Here is a 23,943-nt window from a genome sequence, read left to right as displayed (position 1 = left end):
ATTTATTTCTGCTTAGCTTTATGTATGAGCATAAGCTTTTTGTTATTTGGTTAATTTATTGAGATTGTTCAGTATTAGGTTATGTTTAATATCTTCAGAATCAGAAAAGAAACTAATGTATTTAGTTGCATTTAAGGACCTTGAGTTGATGGAAACATATTTAGCCAAGATTAGGATAAATTAATCTTTCAAATTAAGTATTTTAATAGCTGTTTGAGGTAGCAGACTCCGACACAGGTCAGAAATACTCCTTTGAAATGCATTGTCAGAGGGGGCTATTTTACATTGGATACATTATCAAAAATACAGGTTATTTCTGATGTGAAAAGTTAAGTTTCTTTTGTATCTTTGCATATATTTAGGTATCTCTGGTGAGGAAGAGGAAGAAAGGATTTTCATTCCATTCAATAATCTTCGGTTTCATGTAGAAGAGTGTACAAAAATTCTAAAATCTTAAAATCTCCAAAAACTTAGATGAGTTAATGAACGTGTTATTTTTTAATTAGGCGAAAAACCTTTGAAAACATTGGCTTTATTGGCGTATTGGGCAAGATTTAAAATGACAGTCAGATTTGGAATATATTTTCCCTTTCTTTGATTGGAAACGGCTTTGAGATTGTGCTTTTAATTCAGAAATACTCATTTTAATCTGTTTAAGAGGAAAATAGCAAAACTATCGTGTTTCAGTTGGCTTGCTTATTTATTTTCCACAAACAGAGACGCCATTGCATGCAGGATAATACCAAGTTTAGAAGAACCATCATAGCATAATATTTAAAATTATGAAGACTAAATCTTGACTGCTTATTTTAAAATCCTGGATCTGCTGCTTAGTAAGCAGATTACTTAGCTTGTGTGTTACCACATCTGTAAAATGAGGACAATAATACCACCTACCTCACAAGGGTGTGAGGAATATACAAATAGAGTAGTTAGAAGTTAGAACAGTTCCTAGCATGTGGACATCGGTGTGTTTGCTGATGCTATAACCATTCTTTCTCCTCCACCTCCTCCTCCTCCTTCTCTTCCTCTACTACTGAGAATTCATACCATTGTACTCAGAGAACAATTTGAATTCAGTTCTTTGGCCAGCAGCTTTCCCTCATTGTATTTCCCAAGATGTAGTTAGCCACCTTTGGGAGTAAAGTTAGAGTATTTAAAGGACTGTCTTTTAAAAAATCAGAGGATTTTTTAAACTTTTATTTATTTATTTTGAGAGAGAGAGAGAGAGAGAGAGCAAGAGAGGGGGAGAGAGCGTGTGCATATGCAAGTGGGGGAGGGGCAGAGGGAGATAGGGAGAGAATCCTAAGCAGGCTCTACACTGTCAGTGCAGAGCCTGATGTAGGGCTCGAACTCATGTACCATGAGATCATGACCTGAACTGAAGTCAGAAGCTTAACCGACTGAGCCACCTGGGTGCCCCAGATGTTTTTTTGAATGATACTGTATTTAAATTAAATACATTCCCCATGCATATTGGGGAAATACAGGTGAGCAGGGAACCTGCATACTCATGATAATTATTTGATAGTTGTTTCACTTGTGAACATTTCTTAAAAATTAGAATGGAGGTTAATCCATATATTATTTACTTATAGGGCTAATCCTGGTTTTAGTGTTTTAGTTTTATGTATGTCTCCAAATAGGTTTTAAGGCTGCACGTGGCCAACTTTTGTTTCGAGAGTATTTTTCAAAATGCTTTTGATACTCCTTGGCTGCTACACCATTATTTTTCAAAATCATTTAAATTTTCTGGAGTGTTTTTTTTTAAAAAGATAAACTATGTAACTTCCATCCACTTCAGGAATATTTCTCCAGTCAGAGTTTTTAACTAGTGCTTGGCTCTGTGTGTGTCTGCACACATGCACACACACGTGTGTTTACTCTCTGTGGGCATATTTTCATGGATTCATAATTGAATAAATATTTTGAAATATTTTATTTATGAGTGTTGGAGATGTTTAGAAATACCTTCAATCACAGAACATAACAAAGTTCATGAGAAAAATCTTTTAGAGTCATTTTTTGTAGCATTACGTTCTTGAAATCGCTTTAGTGTTCCTGATTTAGCATACATCATATAATTCCCTTTACACTGTAAGACAGCCTCCCTGAGACACAAGAAGTCACACTTGCAGGATTGTTTTTATTATTTACTTGAAGTAAATCTTTCCAAATGACAGGCTTCTTTTCCATATTAGAGCCCCTCTTTAGGTAGCCTGGGCTGGCTCGTGTAGATACGCCAGTTTCTAGGATGTTCCCCCATAGGAGTGTCCCGAAACTCAGATTGAAATGTACTAATTCCCAGTACCTCCCCTTTCCCTGATATGTCTCTGCTTTCCCACTTTTCAAGACTCAACTTTGTTTTATCCTCTGTGAAGTCTCAGTGGGCTCCCTCAACTTCCCAGGATACGTCGTTCTTTCCTCGAAGCTGCTGTGGGGTTCCTCAGGAGGTGACTTGACACAGGTTAGAGAGTATGGACTTTGATCACAGTTATTTTTATTGTAAAACATGGGAATTAAACCCTAGGTCATATGCTTTATACATGAATTTATTAAATAATAAAAGCACCTAGTCAGTGTTAAACATATGGTAAATATTCAGTGGCTGATAGCTATCATTGTTATAATTATTTTACTTATATTTGTCGCACCTTTGTTTTCTGTGAGCTCCTCTAAATCAGGTACTGTGGCATACGGGCAATTTGTGGATGAATTAATAACAGAATTATATTTATATATATGGTATATGTATGTTGTACATATATATATACAGTATACGTTGTACGTATATGTACTATATATATATGTGTATATATATGTGTATATATATATATATATAGTAATAGAAATTACTATTAAAAGTCAGTGGACCTTCATCATCTGCTAGCAATTACTTAGATTTGTGTTGATTTCCAATTTCAGTATTTTTCAGGTTTTAAAGGAGTCTTTGAACCTTGTAAACAGCGATCAACCTAATATATCGTGTCATTCTCAACAAATTTATTTTGATTTTCTGTTATTATTTAGTCATGAGAGAAGCATATGGTTATGCAGTCCTTTTGACGGTTTACTAATTTGGTCATCATTGAGAAATACTAATTGATAATGTATTTATTATAACAGCTAGCTATCTGTGGTGGACCAGATTATGAGCTATATAGGGTGATGGTTGTGATGTCTGAATGCACAAACTGGATTGATGAGTTCAGCTGGACAGAACTCTTGTTCAGTAAGGCACACGGCAAGACCTGTAAGATATTCATTAAAAATACCAAATAAATCCTCGTGTTTCTGTATCACTGTATCAAAATGTCAGTAGCACAGATCTATTAAGTTCTTTGATCCGTCTTTCACATCCTGTTTTAAAATCTGCATATCTTAAATTCCTCTGGGTTCAGATATTTGGAGAGATTACACATAAAAGCACCCTAAAAATATCTCAAGTCTGATATTTTCTAATTATTGTTAAATATTTTGAGATTGCAAATTTCATTTAAATGTCAACTGTAATTAAATGTGTGCCATTTGTTTTTCTACTCAGGTTTTACAGTTTGATGGAATGTTTTCCCCACAATTTAATAAATATTTGTTTTATTTCACATGAATTAATTCAAAACTGGATAAGAGCAACATATTTTAATCAACTATTGTTGTGATGGACTAGAAAATAAATGTACTCCCTAAGCAAACTGTTTACTATGCATTTGAATGGAATTTATCTTGCTTAGTATTGGCAAGTTAAACATAGAAGGCAATAATTAATAGGAAAGCCAAATATGTATACTGCATACTGAATAAGGCAACTTATTTTTCTCGCCTCTGTCAGAGATCCTTAGTGTCTAAAATTTGTAATGACCCCATAATATATATGCCTTGTTGTGGTCAGACAACACCCACTGAAGTGAAATAGTAGAGAAATTCTTAGGCTTGTGTGAATTATGCATTTTTAATTGGTACCAAATATGTGTTTATCATGATTTTCTTTTCATTTGTTTTCAAAATTGTCAGTTTGCTTTTTTATGTATACATCACACAACCACATTATACTTCCATAAAATGTTGGGAAGTGAACGGGCACCCTGTTATTTCACTTCTCCCACCAGCCCCTTAAAAACTCCGGGGATTTTAGTATGTTTAGCATGATAGAAAGGATCCTGAGAGAAAGGATTAAGAGAAGGTTGTCCGTGTTCTTCGTATGGGAATGCAAATGTGTGTGGCCAAGTGACTTTTGGCAGAGTGGCGTGTTCTCTGCCGTGGTTTGATGTGCAAGTACAAATTGCACATGCTCATATTTGCGTTGCAGTCTAAATCACGTAAATTAGACATATGAAGACAAAATTTAATCATCTTGTCAGTCCTTTACAATACAAATCAGATTTTTGACTGTGCAGTCCCGATAAAATGACAATTACGCTTGAATATGAGCATAGCACAAATTACTTTTCAAACCATTCTATTGAGCACAATATATGTAAAAGAAATGCTTAATTCATTTGCTATGGTTACTTTCTTGTAAAGGTTTATTTGTTCTCTGCATAGAATGATGCGGTGTAGTGGAAGCCGAAAACAGATTAAAAGAGTAATTTCCATGTCAGTGTGCTTTTTGCTTTACCTCTTCCTTCTGAAAATGGGCTGTTTATTCAGTGAACTCTGTTCTTAAATGATTGCTCAAGCTTTGAGGCATACCTTCCTCCAAGTGGGACCTTAATTCTTAAAGTTTGCTCTTTCTGTATTGTCTGTTCTTGTTGATAGTGAAACATTCTTGGGCGGGAAGCATAATCAGAGAAACATAAAGCTGGAAACAGAGAAGAACAATTTTAAAAGCGGAGAATTTTCAGTTGATTTCTATGTAACTAATAGAATTCCATAGGGATTATTATTGAATTTAGGTTATTAAGGACCTCAGATGCCCTTTCTCCTATTTCTATTAGCAGTTACATCATTGAATTCTCTTAATTGATGAATTGGAGACACTGTATTGTGAGAGCCTAGTGTGGAGATTCTGTCTCGTGTGTATTCCCAGGACCTTCCTGTAGAAAACGCACAACCGTGGTTGACAGTGGTATCGAGGAAGTGTAACTTGGATTCCAGTAGGTCATTGTTCCTTGACCATTGTTCATTGTTCCTTGACCATTGGGTGCTTGATTGTAAGTATAAGGGATAGGGATGGTATGGACATTTGTTGAGTAACTAGCTTGTACCAGATTTTCTGGTGTATACATTGTATCCATTCTTGTTTTCAGTGTTGGTAGCCCCTGTCCCCTAAAAAAGGAGATTTTATGATATAACTTGAACAAATGAGGAACAGGGGCATATGAAAGTTAAACAGCTTGCCCTAAGGCACATTTTTGCCAAGTGCTAGCGCTGGTGTTGATTCTGTCTGGGTTCGTGTTTGGATCCTTTCCACGGCAGCACACAACCTTTCTCAGATGGAGTAGAGCATGCCGTTTATTCTTGTGAGATCCTGAAATTCTGGGTATAGAAGAGTTCTTGATGTCTGCATATCGTCACTTGAATTGCCTCATGAGTCAAAGAACAGGGGTGGAACTTTGTGCTCAGGCAAGGGAGGTAACTGTAGAAAGTAGGTGTGTAATTGTAAAATACACCCAGGAAATAATCTACATTGAAGTTTTTTGTATTTTCTTTTTTAATTCATCAGGTCTTTGCTATGCTGCTCTTAATTTTCCATTAATAAACTTAATGGAAATTGGATTACTTATTATAGAAATAATGCTTTCTCTGTGGACTCCACCTATCCTACTTGAGGTGATTTCTATTAAAAGTTTGAAAATGCATAAAGTGAGGTACAAAAAATAACGATCACTCTTTAATTACAAATCATGAAAATTATATGCATTTCCTATGTAGACGTTATTTAGAAGGTAAAACCATATACCCCAAGTGGAAAATAAAGAACTGTTTTCCTGTTTGTGCTGAGAGGCATCTCTAAAATTGGGTATTCATATACACATAAATTGCTGACTCTTTACAGCCTATGTTAAAGAATATCTGAACACGAGTTTGCTTCCATATAGAAAATGATGTTTGTGCCACAGAAATCTGTGTGTCTTTTCTCAGCAGTAAGATGTCTCATGCTGTACAAGTTCAGAAGATACGGTAGATGTCACCTGTCACCTAGCAACAAGCTCCCTGCTTTGTGTCTTCAGCATCTCTTTTCATTTTAAGTCAAAATAGCTATGAAAACGTAGCACTTAGATTTGCATTTATCTCCAGAAATATTTAGATTAACCTTCAAATATTTTTAGTTCCCAAGATAACTCACTGCAGCAGATAAAACAGAAATAACTCTAAATGAAAAAAGGCAACTTATATATCAAAAACCTTGATGCACAGGAAGGCCAGGATGGATCGGTTACGTAATACCTTCAACTTAAATGCACCAAGCCTGCCTGTCGGGTTCCCTAATCGGCTTTAAAAGTTACGTGAATATGTATATAAACCTTATTACTTGACTTTTTTTTTTTTTTTTTTTAAATCAGCCCTTGAAAACACAAGATCACAGCTAATGAAGCAGTGATTTGTAAAACTGAATCTAGAAGACAGAATTCCAGATGGGATTGCAGTACCATTACCAGAATTCAATTTGCTTGAAACAGAGCAACTAAATTACCTTGGGGCAGAAAGTGAAATACCCTGACAAGTCAGGCGTCCATAAACACCTTCGAAACTTGTTTCTCTGTCTCTATTTAAAGATACGTAAAGGGATTTTCAGAGGAACTAGCAACAAGTGTACTTATGGGTCCTGAAGTATTTAGAATGTATTAAACACTAACCTTTTAAGATTGAGAACCTAATAGATCATTTAAGATGTGATGAAGAGCTAGCGGCCTGTTACTACTGGGTAATATAATGCCCGTACCCGGAGGTCATCATTCTGAAGTGTAACTCCTTTTTCATTAAGTTGGGTCGCATCCACTTTCATTCTGGCCGTTTCTGTTGTCCAGGGTCCTTCTTTTGAGTTACAAAGGAAGCTTAGAATTCCTTTTAGGAAATTTTAGGGGAGAAAACAGGAGTTAGAAAGTAACAATTTAGAAAATCATTCTCTTTTGCTACAGTTTCTCCAGACTCACCATTCATAGATGAATATTTACTAATACTATAGGCAGCAGTATTTGTTTGTAAAAGTAAATCTAAACTTTTTTTCCAAAATGTAATATTCTGTGTCTTTTCTTCTTTCTCATGTTTTTTTTTTTTTTTTTTTTTTGGTATTGAAGTAAGTTACCAGCTCTCTTCTGCTTCTTCACCCGACAATGGAGAATCATTTTTGAAGCTAGGAAAGTAAGGACCGAAACCATGTGTGATGAATTTTTGATGAGGACAGTGGCCTTTAAAACTTCTGTGCTTTGAGAAGACTTACTGGATATATTTACAAACCTATTTGGCAGAGTTAAAGTGATCTTTTAGTTGGGAAATTGATGAGATATTAACTGTTGTTGGAAATGTGCCATTTCCCCATTTTATATCATGGCTTGATTTTGAAGGGGTTTGGAGAACAACCCAAAGGCGCCTGAGCATGAGTAAAAGAGAGAGTCATCTGTCTATTTCGTGGTCTCAATTTTGGGAAATCCTGTTGTTTTCTTGTTCAATATCTGGGCCATTGATTGAAGAGCGGTATTTCTTACATGGATGACAACACAGATGGCTGTACAGACATTGCTTCAGTTGAGGTAGATGGGGTAGATAGAACAGGCTTTATGGTTAGCATTGCTTCTGCAGAGAAGGGAATGGGGGCTCAGAGAGGTTGAATGAATTGTTTCAGGTCAAATGGCCAGTGGATGACAGAGGTGACTATAGGGGTGTGAGGTGGGAGCTACAGTGCAAGAGATGAGCTTGCGCACTCTTTGAGGAGCTTGGATTAAACAGAAAACTAAGCTTAGCATTATACCGGGATCTCCTCACATTTCAAACGTAGGTCTACGTGTAAGTTGTAGGGGGTTGCAAAGATAAACCACAAAGAGGCCTGCTGAGATGTGGAAATAAGGAGTTTTGTAAGGACCCTGACATTATCTAGCTGGTTACCTTGGGTGCAAAATTAATCTCTGATCGTCATTGTCAAATGGATCTGAAAATAGTCCATGTACTCAAGTCACAGAACTGCCTTTAGTACAAATTACATCACTGGGCTACTTTGTAAATCCAAAAATGCTGTCAAAATGTGGGATAGTGTGTTATGTGTAGTTCACGTAATTTACTGTTTCTTTAAGTCACCAGATTAATGTTAACTAAAAATACAAATTATATAATGAAGGCCCTAGTTACTTGGCTAAGAAAAATCCACATGATTGATAGAGGCGTTTACTTTATTTTTCTTCCATTAGTCATTATTACCCTCACTTGCTCACTTGACAGGCGTTTACCGAGTCCCCGGAACGTGCCAGGGATCATGCTGTGTTTCAGGAAATAAAGATGGGAATGGTGCTATGTTAGCATGTGCTGCTTCTTCTATTGGGAATGTAAATTGGTATAGTCTACTTTAAAAAAGATAGTTTGAAAATTGGGGGGAGGGGACAGTTTCTATTATTTTGATCCAGTAATTATACTTGTAGAAGTATATTCTAAGGCAGTAATGAAAGGTGCAGACTAGAGCAGCCATGCACAGGAGTGTAGGCTGAGGGTGCCTGGCTGAGGGGTGAGTGCTGGTGACAACCTACTCTGGGCTGTCCTTGCCAGGCCCTCCCTGCTGAAGAAAGCCTGTCCCTGTCCCAGAGTCCTTCTGTGTCTGCCCAGAGAGGGCGTCCTTTCTAGTTGCTTAAAGGCAACATCCAGTCTTGCGGAGGCCCCAGCGTATGCAAGATTTACGCAGGAGGATGTTTAAATGTTATCCGTAGTAGTACAGAATCATAAATTATTAGACAAACACTAGGGAGTAAGTTATCCCTACAGTGGAGTATTACGAATTTTGGATTGATCATTAGTAAGGTGGGTATCATGTGAAAATAGCCAGAGTATATATCAAAGTATGGGAAAACAAATTACAAAACTGGAATGTAAGATTGAAGCCAGTTTTTGACGTACCTGATACTTTCTGCTAAGTAGGGACTGATTGAGTTAGATCTGTTTTGAAGACTAGAAAGAACAAGACGTGTTTGATAAGAACATGGTGCTATGGATGACTTTTTAATTCTTTCCAGGGATACCATATTATGATTTCATAATGTAAGATAGAAGAATTAGACACTCTGAATTTCAAGAGAATTTTTCTAGTTTGACACTGTAATGTTAAAATATTGCATTTTTATTGCTTTTTAGTAGCATTTCTAGTAGTAAAAGCTGTAGTATATACGAGAAGATGCATTTTGAGACATGAGACATATATCTTTTTATATAAATATAAATATAAATATAAGCACACACACAGAAGTGGGGTGGAAGAGAGCGGATGGGGGGAGAGAAATTGATTGATTGATTTAAACTGGAATAAAATTAAAGGCCAGTCCTCTTGCAGACCAAGCCCATAGAGTTGTGCCACATTTCATTTAAGGCCCTATGAGTGAGTGAACCCCTTTTCTGTTCAAATGTACGGAATTACATGCAAAGGAAGCTTGGCCCAGGGCTGCACTGATTACACACCGGCACGGAATGGGTGCAGGTAAGAACAGGAAGGCGTGGCCCCTCTTGAGTATAATTCCGAATGAAAAAAAAAAAAAAGTCAACTATGCCTACTAAGCTGGCTTAACAGAATGCCAGTGAAAATTTGCCTCATGAAATGGAAATTCTGAAGCACGTTACATAATGCTGAGTGAAAATAAATAGGACTTTCAAGATACATCCAAGTGGCGCAAACGGTTTATTGTAATCAAAACCTTCTAATCCAGCAATACTGAATTATATTACGTGAGATCCACATGATCCTGGCGGTATGCGAGCTTTTAAGAAGCAGCATGTATCAGATCAGTTTTTAAAATTTTTTTTTTTTCAACGTTTTATTTATTTTTGGGACAGAGAGAGACAGAGCATGAACGGGGGAGGGGCAGAGAGAGAGGGAGACACAGAATTGGAAACAGGCTCCAGGCTCCGAGCCATCAGCCCAGAGCCCGACGCGGGGCTCGAACTCACGGACCGCGAGATCGTGACCTGGCTGAAGTCGGACGCTTAACCGACTGCGCCACCCAGGCGCCCCCAGATCAGTCTTTAAAAAGTTACTTGGGTATTAACCAACATGAAGGCACCAGAAAGTATTCATATTAATTATGCTGCTTATTTATACCAACTGTAAAGAGGAAAAAAAAAAAAGATCATTTCCTCTGGAAAACAGCATTACTTTAGAAATCTCTTGATTGCTAAGAATAAGGAAGCAAAGTACTCCAGTGGGGAGTATTTGTGACTTCTTTCATATATTAAATTTGCTTTTAAACCAATTCCTGCCATTTTCTCCTCACCTTTCTGTCTCTGTTACCTCCCTTTCTTTTTCTTCCCTTCCTTTCTTATCTTTATCCAGATCTTCATTATCTTGTGCCCAGGAGCTGTCATAGTTGGAGGTCCCGCTCCTATCCCCTCGTCTCTCCACTTTGCCCTTTACGTGGCTGGTAAAGAACAAGCAGAAGACAGCTAAAGACAAAAATATTCTTCACTTATGTTTTCATGATGTCATTCACTAATCAAGAGTGCAAAGAATTGTGGAATAAGTGTTTCACCCCCAGTGGAAGGATGTCCTCAACATGTGGAACTGACTCTCATGATTTGTTTCTGTATTCTTCTTGCAGGATCAATGTGACTCTGGAGACAAATGGATGAATGAATACCCATATGAAAAGGAAAACAATAAAGGTTGGTTGGTCACATTTTCTAACTCTGGTGAAAATCTTCTGTAGCACATTACTTTGGGGCAGTGATTCTCATTAGAGCACTTCTGCGTCTGTGTAGGAGACAGAGGTCAATACTCTGATCCGTACATCTGTCTGTAAAGTGTAATTTTTAATTTTTAAACCCTTAAATATTAAGACCTTTGTAAGGAGGCAACCCTCTTTTGTGCAAGTGTGGCTGTCATCAGTTTCTAGGACTTAAGCTGGAATGAGAGAGTCAACTTGTTGATGAATATTAAGAAACGGAGGACCACTGAATACAACTCCTCACTGGGACAGAGAAAAACCAAAGAAGCCAGAGTCTCTGTAACATACATTGGTTCCTACGAGCGTAATCCTGATACCAGCACCATGTGGCATAGTATTGATTGCTGTCAGATGTTGTCCTCTTGCCAGCCCGTCAGCTTTGCTCAGAGGAGGGGGATGGTTAGGAAAGTCTTCTCACTTTGGTTCCGTACAGACAGGTGCCACACTAAACTAGAGGGGAAAGAAAACATCTTGTGAATTTCAACAGTAATCAACTGCTGGCCATCACTTTTTGTGTGGCATTTATTTGAGCTTTTCTCAGACTTCAGGCTAGTTATAATATAAAAATCATAGGTGATACAAAGAAAAGTGCAGTATGTTCAACGATCTCCCATTTCGTAAGGTTTTTATACTGAACAGGTTTGGTACACAGACATGTGTCTCATAACCCTTGGATAGCTGCACAACACCTGCAGTTTCATATTTTCCTTTCTCCACGGCTCCTGCTCTTGTCAAGTCTGTGTACATCATGCCATGTCTTTTTCTGCCAGCCTACCCTCACAGTTGCTTCCAAATGATTTTCCAGGTTATATGTTTCGTTTAATGTTCCCTTCTTCCCTCGTCGTTGCTAAAATTGCTCCTTTCTAGTATTTGTATCTGGAAGATTTGCAGATACCTAGAGGGAGTATTGATTCACGGATGATACAAGGGAGACTTCTGGTTTTATGGTGATGTTCTTTTTCTTGACCCTAGTATTGCCTACATGGGAGAATTTACTTTGTGAGAATTAATCGTACTGTGTATTTATTTCTGTGTGGATCAGTGAGGTTCTGTTAAAGGGGCTCTGGTTGGTGGGGTGTGGAGGTCCAATCTGTAGTGCTTTTCTTTTTTTTTTTTTTTTTTTTGGAGTCTTGGAAGCTTGACTACCCTACGTTCTCCTACAAATGGACCTTGAGAGCTTGTTTGGAGGTTCTAGCAGGGGAGCGCAGCTACTCGTATACCCTTGACCGAAGAACGGTCCTCCTCTATCGGGGAAGGTCGTCCTCTTCCACCGAGCGCGCAGCTTCGGGAGGGACGCACATGGAGCGGTGAGGGAGGAAGGGGACACCCGCCTAGCCAGCCAGATCAGCCGAATCAACCCTGGCGATCAATGGGGTGACAGATGTTGCAGCCAGATCGCCCTCACATCCCTGTAGTGCTTTTCAATTCCCATTGTGGCTGGTTTCAGTGATTTAATAACCATCCTGCAAGGATCCTTAAAATTTAACAATTGGTACTCTTTTTTTAAAAAATGTTTTCTTAACATTTATTTATTGTTGAGAGACAGAGAGAGATAGAGCACAAGCAGGGGAGGAGCAGAGAGAGAGGGAGACACAGAATCCAAAGCAGGCTCCAGGCTCTGAGCTGTCAGCACAGAGCCCGACAAGGGGCTCAAACTCACAGACCATGAGATTCATGCCCTGAGCTGAAGTCAGCTGCCTGACCAACTGAGCTACCCAGGCGCCCCTAACAATTGGTACTCTTGAGCTGGGCATCAACTAACACCAGCACATCATTGATAATTCCATTCGTAAAGTTAATATTATGTGCTCCTTAAGACCAGTGGGGCAGAGGTAGTAAATTTAAATTGTCCTGTCTCATCCCTAGGTAAACATGGAAACCTTCTTCACTCATTATCATGCCAGATGTATTTATCCCTTTTATATGATGTTGATATCCTATCACTTTATGTTTTCATTTGATGGTTATTAAATTTTTATGTTTGAATGGATCAGTATTAACTTTGTGAGTGTATACATTTTGACAGTGTCATTGTTCTGTAACTAATTTTATGACAACTAAAGATGATGGCAAAGAGAATCATTGTGTTGCTACTTACCCTGAGGATAAACTCTGAAAATATCATCTTGATTGACTATAACTTATGTGATTCATTCTAAATGATTGTGCTTCTTAGCTTATAAAAGTCTTATTCAAAAGTCTGTATAGGGGAGGGAGCAATGAGTATTTCACTTAATGTGTTTGTCACAAAGAATTCTTTTTTTTTTTTTAAGTTTATTTATTTATTTTGAGAGAGACAGAATGCAAGCGAGGGAGGGGCAGAGAAAGAGGGAGAATCTCAAGCAGCCTTTGAGCTGTCAGTGCAGAGCCTATGTGGGGCTCAAACTCACAAAACCGTGAGATCATGACCTGAGCTGAAATCAAGAGCCAGACAGACACTTGCCTACTAAGCCACCGAGGTGCCCCAAGGATTATTTTTTTCTTATTACTGTTTTTCATATTTTTGATTTGTATTTTCAGTTACAGATGCCTTAGAACGGAGAATACATTGGTGCTTCTTTTTAAGCCTGCTTAAATCGGATGCTGTTAGTTTTTTTTTTTTTTTCCCCAACGTTTTTATTTATTTTTGGGACAGAGAGAGACAGAGCATGAACGGGGGAGGGGCATAGAGAGAGGGAGACACAGAATCGGAAACAGGCTCCAGGCTCCGAGCCATCAGCCCAGAGCCTGACGCGGGGCTCGAACTCACGGTCCGCGAGATCGTGACCTGGCTGAAGTCGGACGCTTAACCGACTGCGCCACCCAGGCGCCCCCGGATACTGTTAGTTTTAACAAAGTCTGATTCTGGGAGAAAATTGCAGAGTTTGAAAATTTTTATAGACTTTAGGTGTATTGACAAGGTCACTATTAAGAGGAAGTTTTAAAATGTCAGCAGTGGAAGAAACATCGCCACTGTCTAATAATTGAAAAGAGATTTGAATGTGGCTCTTAAAACTATATAGTACATTTCTGGTTTGCCAACGGTGATGAAATCTTGCCAAGAGCCACCGAATATCATGTTGTGCCTTTCTGCCTAGATTCTAATATTTAAATGGCCTAAATAGCATTTGCAGAATTCCTTTTGTGGCCACACCGAGAGTTTTATTTCCAGGAACAGATGAAGATCTTCTCTTTCCTTAGAAAATAGATATATTTGCATGAAGTTTTTTCCTTTACTCAGTTTTTAAGTTCTTTTATTCAGTTCCATTGCACTTGATTTTGTCCCCTTACCATCTGTCATTATTAAACTTCAAATAAATTCAGAAAAGATCTCATCCTCCATTATTTCCTGCTCACCAGTATTTTGGCATAAAATATGGTATATGTGCTCTTGAATGTATTTCAGCAGTTGCTGTCCTTGTGAATGAGGTGGCTTGTTTGTGGACCCATCTCCACAAACCTGGCACTGCTCCATTTGTTTTCCAGCCGCTTCAATATGTTTACCAAGTGCTTCTCAGCTGCTGGTGTAGAGCAGGTGTCCAAAACACGCATGCATATACGTTAGCCCAGCTCATCAGAGTTCACAGTAAAACTTTTGCTCTGTGCCTACCTCTGATGAACAGCTGCTTAAACCATCCAGCATTTGTAGTGGATGACTTTTACTTCTCATATTTGGAAACTGTGAGGACAATAGCAAGCTTTTCTGAGAAAGCTTTAATTTCCTACGAAAAAAAAAGTTTATAACATAGTGATGGGCGTATGTAGCGTGGTTGTTTTAAATTTCTTTTCTGTGACGTTCCGAGGCTCTTTCCTCACACAGGATAGAAGAGATAGCAGCAACCTAGTCTTTATTCCCTGTTGAACTAAGTAGGCATAGTTGCTCAGAAAGCTCCAGGTAATGTAAATGTAAACATGTGGTCAGCACTGGGCTCCTCTATGTGTATGTAGAGTGGCTGCCTGGGCAATAAACGTGGAATAAAATAAACAAAACAAAGAAAAACAAGTCTTGGCTCTGCAGTGATCTGTGTGTATGATCATGGACCAATGAGGTCTTTCTGAATTTTAATTTTCTCAACTGCATACTGGAACTAAGAACATGTGTCCTATGTCAAGAGTTGTTATGGGGGGTACCTAAGTATGACATATTTGTGAAAATGATTTAAAGGATAGAGTTGTAAATGTGAGTGTGATACTGATACTATAATTTCTATAGCAGAAGACAGAGGTTCACAGCTTTGTTGTATGACATCATACCACAAAGGCAAACATTTTCAGAACTGAAGTGCCCTCAAAGCTCACTAACTCTTAACGTGTGACTGGTGTGTGATCACCTTCTAGAAGAGTTGGTTGGTTACTTCAACCTCACATTGAGCACACTTTGGAATTTCCTACTGTATGAAGCAGTTAATCTATTTCCAGACATATATAATTATATTACAAGTTCTTCCTCTTATTGAGCCAAATCAGTAGATTTGATAATGATCAAAACTATTAGGTATATCACATATTTATTAAAATATCATCCTGAATTGGGTCACTGTTTCATCAAATCCTTTCACCTTTGCATGTTTAATTTCTCTTATCTGGGAAATGAGAACAAAATGAATGATATACAAGGATGGGAGAAATATCATGCAATTATTGAAGTAGAATAATGGCTTTATGATTTGAAAAGATGATGCATTGCTCATGTTTAAAACATTAAAGCAGGCAGAGCCCCATCACCTCCTTGCCTCATACCTTTTAATATATGGCGAACATTATTTACTTCTCTGTGTGCATATATACAAGTAGAAGTAAATACAAGAGATGGTTTTACAAAAAATATGGTATTTATTCTTGGCCTTTCTAATGAGTTATTTTTTCAGTCTGCTTCCAATATAGTAGAAGAAATAGAAACTGAATTTATTTTATTTATTGTGTATATATATATACACACACATATATATGTGTATATATATACATATATATAATTTATTGTCAAATTGGTTTCCATACAACACCCAGTGCTCATCCCAATAAATGCCCTTGATGGCCATCACCCACTTTCCCCTCTCCCCCCAGTTTGTTCTCAGTATTCAAGAGTCTCTTATGGTTTGCCTCCTTCCCTCTCTAACTTTTTTTTTTCCCCTTCCGCTCCCCCCTGGTCCTCTATTAAGTTTCTCAAGATTCACATAAGAGTGAAAACATGATATTTGTCTTTCTCTGCCTGATTTATTTCACTTAACACTCTACAGTTCCATCCACGTTGCTACAAATGGCCAGATTTCATTCTTTCTCATTGCCAAGTAGTATTCCATTGTATATATAAACCACATCTTCTTTATCTATTTGTCAGTTGATGGACATTTAGGCTCTTTCCACAATTTGGCTATTGTTGAAAGTGGCTACTTTGTTTTGGCTATTGTTGAAATTTGGCTATTGTTGAAATTTGGCTACTATAAACATTGGGGTACAAGTGCCCCTATGCATCAGCACTCCTGTATCCCTTGGGTAAATTCCTAGCAGTGCTATTGCTGGGTCATAGCGTAGAACTATTTTTAATTTTTTTGAGGAACTTCCACACTATTTTCCAGAGTGACTGCACCATAGAAACTGAACCTAAACTGAAGGAACTTATTAATTTCAAAATAGTGTCCTTTCACCAATGTGATGCTATCACTTGACGAACTTTTTAAAAAAAATTTTATTGAGAGAGCGCACACACGCTTGCACAAGCAGGGGAAGGATTAGGGGCAGAGGGAGAGAGAATCTTAAATAGGCTCTGTGCTCATACAGGACTTGATTCCATGCCCTGGGATCATGACCTGAGCCGAAATCAAGAGTCAGAAGCTTAATCAGATGAGCCACCCAGGCACCTCTAGACTCTTAAATATAGAGAACAAACTGGTGCTTGCTGGAGGAAAGGTGGTTGAGGGGGGGATGAGTGAAATAGATGACGGGGATTAAGAGGTACAAACTTCCAGTTATAAGTAAGTCATGGAGATGAAAAGTACAGTACAGGGAATATAGACAATAATATTGTAATAACATTACATAGCGACAGGTGTTAACTATGCTTATCACGGTGAGCACTGAGTAATGAATAGAATGGAATTGTCTGATCAATATGTTGTACACCTGAAGCTAATATGTATGTCAGCTATGCTTCAATTAACAAAAAAGTTAAGGGGATAAAACCCCTTTCAGTTCTGGGTTTTTTTTTTTTTTTTTTAATGACTGAATTTAACTTTAAATAGCATCGTTTGACTTTTTGCTAGGAAAAAAAATGGGAGAATTGATGACATTACTTTCTACACCCTTTTTCTCTCCTCTTGTCACCCTTTTAAGATTAAGGTTATTACCATTTATTTCTTTATTATTAGGGATTATGAACCATAATTATCAAAGCCATTTAGTCTTAATTCTTATTTTTCTCAGAAATATGGAAACATTTCTATCTGGCATTTGGTGTCACCGTGAAGACTGGAGCAAACTGACATCTTACTTGTTCTTGTTTTGGTTTTGTTCAGACGTCTATGGACTATTTTTAGTTTGCTGGAAAGTTCAGTAACTTCATCGATTTTGTCTTAGCTTTTATGATTCTGTGTCGGTTTTTCCTGGATCCTGCCATTAAACTCTGAGAAATAGTCTCTTTTTATATCTTCAGATTTTTAAATTATATTTAAAATATATTTTCTTTTTGTTTTGTTCTCTTTAGTAATCCTGAAAATACATAAAATGTTTCTCCTTGGTTTTTCATATCTGTAGTTTTCATCTTTAACTTTATATTAAAAATATATATATGTGTGTGTGTGTATATATATATAGACAAGTAGATATTATAGTTTATTTATTTTGAGAGAGAGAGAGAGAGAGGCAGGGAGGGGCAGAAAGAGAGAGGGAGAGAGAGAACCCCAAGCAGACTCCGCACAGTCACTGCAGAGCCTGATGTGGGGTGCGATCCCCGAGACCATGACCTGAGCCAAAATCAAAAGTGAGATGTTCAATTGACTGAGCCTCCTAGGCACCTCTTCATCTTTAACTTTTTGATTTCACTTACTGTGTTTTCCCAGGATCCTTTCTTCTTATAATGCGTTCAAATTCTTCATTAATGTTTAGTTCCCGAGGTGGCTTTTTAAACAGCATCTCTATAGTATCATCTCTTAGCATTTTATAGCTATCAGCTGATTTTCTCTGTTTTAGTTGTATTTTATCATTCTAACCCTTGTACTACTTCTTGAACATTTTTTTTTTTTTTTTAATTTCATGGAGTGTTATTTGTCCAAATTCTTCATCTGTTTCCTTGGGTAATTCCTCCTGTTGATGTTTGTCCTTCACTGGCTTTTTACTTATATTTCTCTTTTGCTTTTGACATTTGCTGCTTTTATGCACAGTTCCCTTGTGGCCTGTGGTCATTACCCATCTTTGAATGGGGCCAGTATTTGCTACTGTTGCAGGTAGTGTCGTGGGCAAGGTCACCAATAGTTTGGGTATGAGCCAGAGGAGTCCAGATCTTTGACTTGACTTTGTTATTTCATATACTCTTTAAATAAAGCTGTCATTTCCAGAGTCATCCCTGTTTCCATCGTACAGTAAAGGACTCTTGAGATAAAGGCTCCTGACTGCCTTTCCATTTCAAGTGGACTCACTTCGTGACCGAGCTGGACTTGGTGGAAAAAAAATTATGCTGTCTGTATATTTGCTCTTTTAGTACGACTGTCTCTACTTTCACTGGATAGGCCGTTCTTATAACTGTGATTTTTACCTTTAGGAAATTCTCTGTTTTGCTCGAGGTCTGAGGAGGTGTCTGTCAGCTCCCAGGAGCCTCACAGATTTCACAGTCTTTGATAGCTGTGCTTTATTTGTCAGTCTGGGTTTCTGACTGTTTTTGCTCTCACAGAAAGTGGAGTTTCTTTTTTCATTTTTTCTAAATTTGCTTTAAAATTTTTCAGTGAGTGTTAAAGGAAGGGTATAAAAAATCCTTAACATTGCCGTTTCTAGTAAGTAATCGTTTATTTTTTATTTTTATTTTTTAATGTTTATTTATTTTTGAGAGAGAGACACACACACAATGAGTGGGAGAGGGGCAGAGAGAGAGGGAAACACAGAATCCGAAGCAGGCTCCAGGCTCCAAGCTGTCAGCACAGAGCCCAATGCGGGGTTCAAACCCAGGAACCATGAGATCATGACCTGAGCCGAGGCTGGCCGCTTAAATGACTGAGCCACCCAGGCGCCCCATCAGTAAGTAATAGTTAGATGCCGTAGAGTTTAAGAGCTTGGCTGTGTCCTCAAGGCTCCTGGTTTTTCACTGTGGCTGTGTCAGGGATTCACCTGGCTTCTATTCTTGATTGTCCTGTCTGTGATGTGGAAATGATGATGATGGTCATGCCTTCTCTGCAAACTGGTTGTGAAGGCTAAAGGAGAAAATTCTTGTGAGGGTTAAATGAGAAGGTTAAATGTGTTTGCATATTGCTTGGCAATTACTAAGTGCCCATTAAAATGTCTATTTTTATTATTTTAAGCCATGTTAATTGTATTTCGGAAAATTTGCTACTCAGGCCAGTATTTGTATATATTTTTTCCTTTGACTGAAGATCTGTTGGGATGTGGCAGCATACCTGGGGGGTACTGGGTGTCCTACTTAATATTGTCAGCTTCTGGTTTTGGGGTTTGACTGAGGACTTCCAAATTATTCCTCTCTGTTGGTAAGGAATAGATACATTGGGCTTTTTCTTGGAGGAAATAAAATTCCTGAAGACATTGGATATGCTGTGGTGGTTGGTTCATGCATAGAATGCGAACACCTCCTCTCCTATTAATCAGGGTTCTCCAGAGAAACAGAACCAACAGGAGGTGTATATATCCTGGATGATATATATGATTTATTATAAGGAATTGACTCGTGATTGTGGAGACGGAGCAGTCCCATGATCTGCCATCCATAAGCTGGAAACCCTGGAAACCCAGCGTACAATTCCAGTCTGAGTCCAAGGACCTGAGAAGCAGGGGAGCCAACGGTATAAAAATCCAAGTCCAAAGACTGAAGGCTGATGTCCTTGCTTAAGCGTGCAAGGACTGGCTCGTCTCTTCCTTCACTTTTTGGTCCTCTCTGGGTCCTCAACCGATTGGGTGATACCCACCCACATTGGGGAGGGCAGGCTACTTACTAAGTTCACCAATTCAAACGCTGATCTCATCCAGAAACACCCTTACAGACACACTAGAAATCATGTTTAACGTGGGCACCCTGTGGCCCAGTCAGGTTGAACAAAATTAATCATCACACCTATCCTGCAGTGTGATTAATCCAGCAGACCTATATTTAGCATTTATTATTTGCTAGACACGGGGCTGCAGATTCAAATTAAATTTAGATTCTGACCTCAAGTCTTCGTCATCTCAGGGACAGGCAGAATAAGTTACTACAATTTGATGTGATTAATGCTATAATATATCTCATGAAACAGAGAGTTGATGTGGGCCATGGATGGGTTCACACATGAAGCGACGTTTGGCCTTGAATGACAGTGTCACGTTGACTGGAGGAAATAGGCACAACCAAGAAAAAGTTACAATCTTATATTTATAAAAAATTCACAGTAAATACGAAGTATATTTTCTTTTCTTTGGCTGAGTATAGAAGTGCCCTGTACAATTTCCTCTTGCAGTTCATGGTAAATGTGATATTCAGTGATGTCATAAAATATTTTGGCTAGAATCTGTTGAAGCTCATTTTTGTGTCCAAATAATTTTCTCTTTCCTTTTCCTCTGTCTCTCTCTTGGCCTCATCTGCTTTCATGCTTTCACTTCTTGCTCACACATTTTCATTCTCTGGACACTCGATTATAGTCATTCTTCTGCTCAGCTTTATGTCATCCTATTTAGAGTACATTATCAAAGTCATTATATGATATATTTTACCAGAAAATTTCAAGAGTGATCATAAAAATGATATGAGCATCTTTTAAACATGACCATTTTAGTTAAGCAGTGTTGATTTAATGAGAACGTTATAGTATTAAAGCAACATAGCAATTGATTATTAAAAGCATTTATGGAAGTGTAATATCTATGTGGTTAATTTTATATTATCAACATATGTACATTAAAAAAAAAAAGTAACCTCTTTTCCCTCCCCTAAGCTGATGTTAGCTAAGAATTTCTTTCTCACTCTTCTCTAAAGGGACTTTTGTTTAATAAAATCATGAATAATTATTGACTCTACAATGAGTGCAGTTCTTTGTCTTATACATAATTTAGTCCGTCAGGATACCTTACAGCCGAATGGAAGTAGAACTCAACAGAGATTCCAATTTGGAAGTCCATTGATTGTTAACATTCAGCATGCTTTGTTTTCCTGAATTAGTTCTGGTACCAAATTCAGTATCAGTCATGGTTTGATCAGGGAAATGGGGCCATGGGAATGGTACAGAATATGGGATCTAGCATCTGGATTTGACCTCATCCAGTTGTAGCCACTAGTTAAGCATGATGTATATGGTTGCTGTTGCTTCTGTATATTTGGTGATAGACCTGGAGTCTGCAGGGCAGGAAGGAAGGATGAGCAGGAGGTGAGGGCACACTGGAGGATGAGCAGACCCCACGTAGATTCTTCACTGTGGACAAGCTTCCAACCTTGGGGATGCTGCAGACTGGAGGAGAAGCTGGCACCCCGCCCCGAGTTACACACATCATGGCCTGGTAATCAGATGAGCTGATGGAGAGATCTTGCGGGAGCTGTGGCAATATGGGCAGACTTGCCCTGGACCCGCAAGGTGCGGCAGCACACCAGCGACCGTGTGTGTGAGTTGTGCCTGCATCTGGAGCTCGGTATTGACCTTCTGCGTGTGAACTGCCGCTGCACTTCTCCCTTCTGTGTCTCAGCAGCCTGTCCTGATAACCCAGGGGCTGGGGCATCGTTGGGGGAAGGCAGTGCTGGGAAGTGCCCGTCGAGCTCAGCTAAGTTGTGGCCATTCAGATCCGCTGTCTCCCATTGCTTCTCTTCCTTCTCACATGCTGGTCTCCTTCCTCACCTGCCCTCCACCTGGAGATCATAGATCATACACCTTTTGAGTTCTGCACTCGTTGTGATCCTGCTGGTTCCGTCTGAGGACCTGAAGCCCTGTCCCTGGGATGCAGCCTTGTCATGGAGATGAAGGCCCACACAGAGAAGGCTCATCTGCTCTGGAAAACCACCTGCCCGGGCTCACTGTTCTCCAGATTCGCTCATCTGGTGAAAGAGTGCAGGATCAATTGTGGCCTTGTGTGGTCCTTGACACAGTTGTTAGTGTCACTAGTGGCTGAGACTCTGCTAGATTTTGACCGTTCGTCTATAATGCGATAGACTGATTGGGCTCAGGCCAGGGCCCTGAGGCTGCAGGGAGCTGCAGTGGAGAGCGCAGGAAAGATAAAACATAGCACAAGAAAAAAAGGGCGGGGGGCTGATTTATTTGTCTGCCTGGTAGAAACATGTGAGCTGTCTTGACATCGAGGGCTTATCCAGGTACCGAAGGTTGGAGCAAGATTGCGAGTGTGAGTGATATGAAAAGTTGGTATTCAGTGTATGAATGAATACACTGTACAGCGGTAGGTTAGAGGCTAGGTGGGGGGGAGCAGTAGCTGGCGGTCACCATGTCTGGGGACGGTTAATAAGGAGGTGGGCGTTAATTCAGACCAGGAGGCACTAATAATACAGGAGGGAGGTACAGTGTGGGTTGTTGGAGGGCAAAGGGCTGCAGCCTGCCATTTCCGAAGTACAGGCAAGCTGGTGGTGCCCCAGGCAACTTCTCTGCCACAGAGCTGGCCTGGCAAGTGGTTTCCATCCCACCTGTCACCTCTCATATCCTGGTGAGATTTCCTGGAGGTCTGTGTTGAGCCCCAGCACAGGACTAGCAAATCCTGTACAATAAAGGAGCAGTTGATGAAGTGAGTGAAAGTAGAGAACTAGCCTCTGATTGGATTCAGAGAGAAAAAGAAAAGCTTTTGAAAACGACCTGCCTTAAATTCCTAGAACTTCATCTATAACCCCAGAAACGCTCTGACTCCATTTTGCGACTTTGAGCGAATTCAGAAGTAGAATTCTAAACAGAGAATAAGAACGATTAGATTGGTGAAAAAAGTTCAGTTACTTGTGGGGATAGACCAGTTTATATTTACACATGTATGCCGTGTGTGTGTGTGTGTGTGTGTGTGTGTGTGTGTGTGAGAGAGAGAGAGAGAGAGAGAGAGAGAGAGAGAGAGAGAAGGAGGGAGAGATTGATTCTAGTTTATGGGTAGACTCTTGCTAGATTATTCTGAGTTTTAACTTAAAAATTTTAATTTAATCATTCGATTACTTTTACACTGAATTGCAAATGTAATTCTTATTTCTTAAACATCAGGATCCTATGAATGAAGATATTTTACCTGGTTATTTCCATTGTAGCCTCTGTTTTTTCCAGTAGCGCCCACTTTTGGGGATTAATGTTGCCAAACTATAGATAGGAAGGACAGAAAATGTTACCTGTAGAATGTATCATATTTGTGCTTGGAAATTCCTCTCTTCCCCATCATACCCTCATCCTAAGACGGAGAAAGTGGTAGAAAGAGGTGGGAGTGTGGCTGCTGGCCAGATTTGTTATTGGCGACTGACAGCGTTTATCTGTCTCTGAAATGCTGAGGGACTTACGGAAGGTTGCGCAGCAGTTAGTAGGAAGCCTGCATCAGTCTAAACTCTGTATTGTAACATTTATTTGTACATCATTTCTAAAAGTGCCGCTTAAAGTGAACAGCCCCAGTAGGGAGATGATTGTAGAGATGGTCCTTGTGAAGCTGTCTGCTTGGGAAGAAAAGAGACTGATTGCAGGTACAGGAAGGGAAGCAACACTTTTTTTTTTCTTTTAGGCAATTAAATGATAGATTTACATTTCTAAGTTCTGGTTCCACACCAGGACTTGAATGCATCTTAAATGCTCACTTGTCTAACTGGATAATTACCACAGCCCTACCTTACCTCTCCTCTCTCTGCACAGAGTTTGAAGAAAATTGGGATATCAGTCAGATATTTGCGGGTGGAGCTGGCATGCACTTTGGCACTTGTGCAGCCCACTGCTGGCCAGTTGGGCGCACATAATCCAGGGGAGGCAAAGAG

The 23,943-nt window shown here is 39.1% G+C and overlaps 1 protein-coding gene across 1 annotated transcript in view; it reads left to right on the top strand.

Moving 5' to 3' along the window:
• KLF12 (Kruppel like factor 12) overlaps positions 1-23,943 on the top strand; it is a 446,873-nt gene that overhangs the window by 135,222 nt on the left and 287,708 nt on the right. The window contains 1 exon segment of the mRNA XM_043580478.1: positions 10,728-10,791. Within this exon segment, the coding sequence (XP_043436413.1) occupies positions 10,759-10,791 (33 nt within the window). The 5' untranslated portion in view covers positions 10,728-10,758.

The sequence above is a fragment of the Prionailurus bengalensis genome, chromosome A1 (genome assembly GCF_016509475.1).
Source record: "Prionailurus bengalensis isolate Pbe53 chromosome A1, Fcat_Pben_1.1_paternal_pri, whole genome shotgun sequence".
In the NCBI taxonomy this organism is placed as follows: Eukaryota; Metazoa; Chordata; class Mammalia; order Carnivora; family Felidae; genus Prionailurus; species Prionailurus bengalensis.
This window is presented reverse-complemented; position numbering and strand designations above follow the sequence as displayed.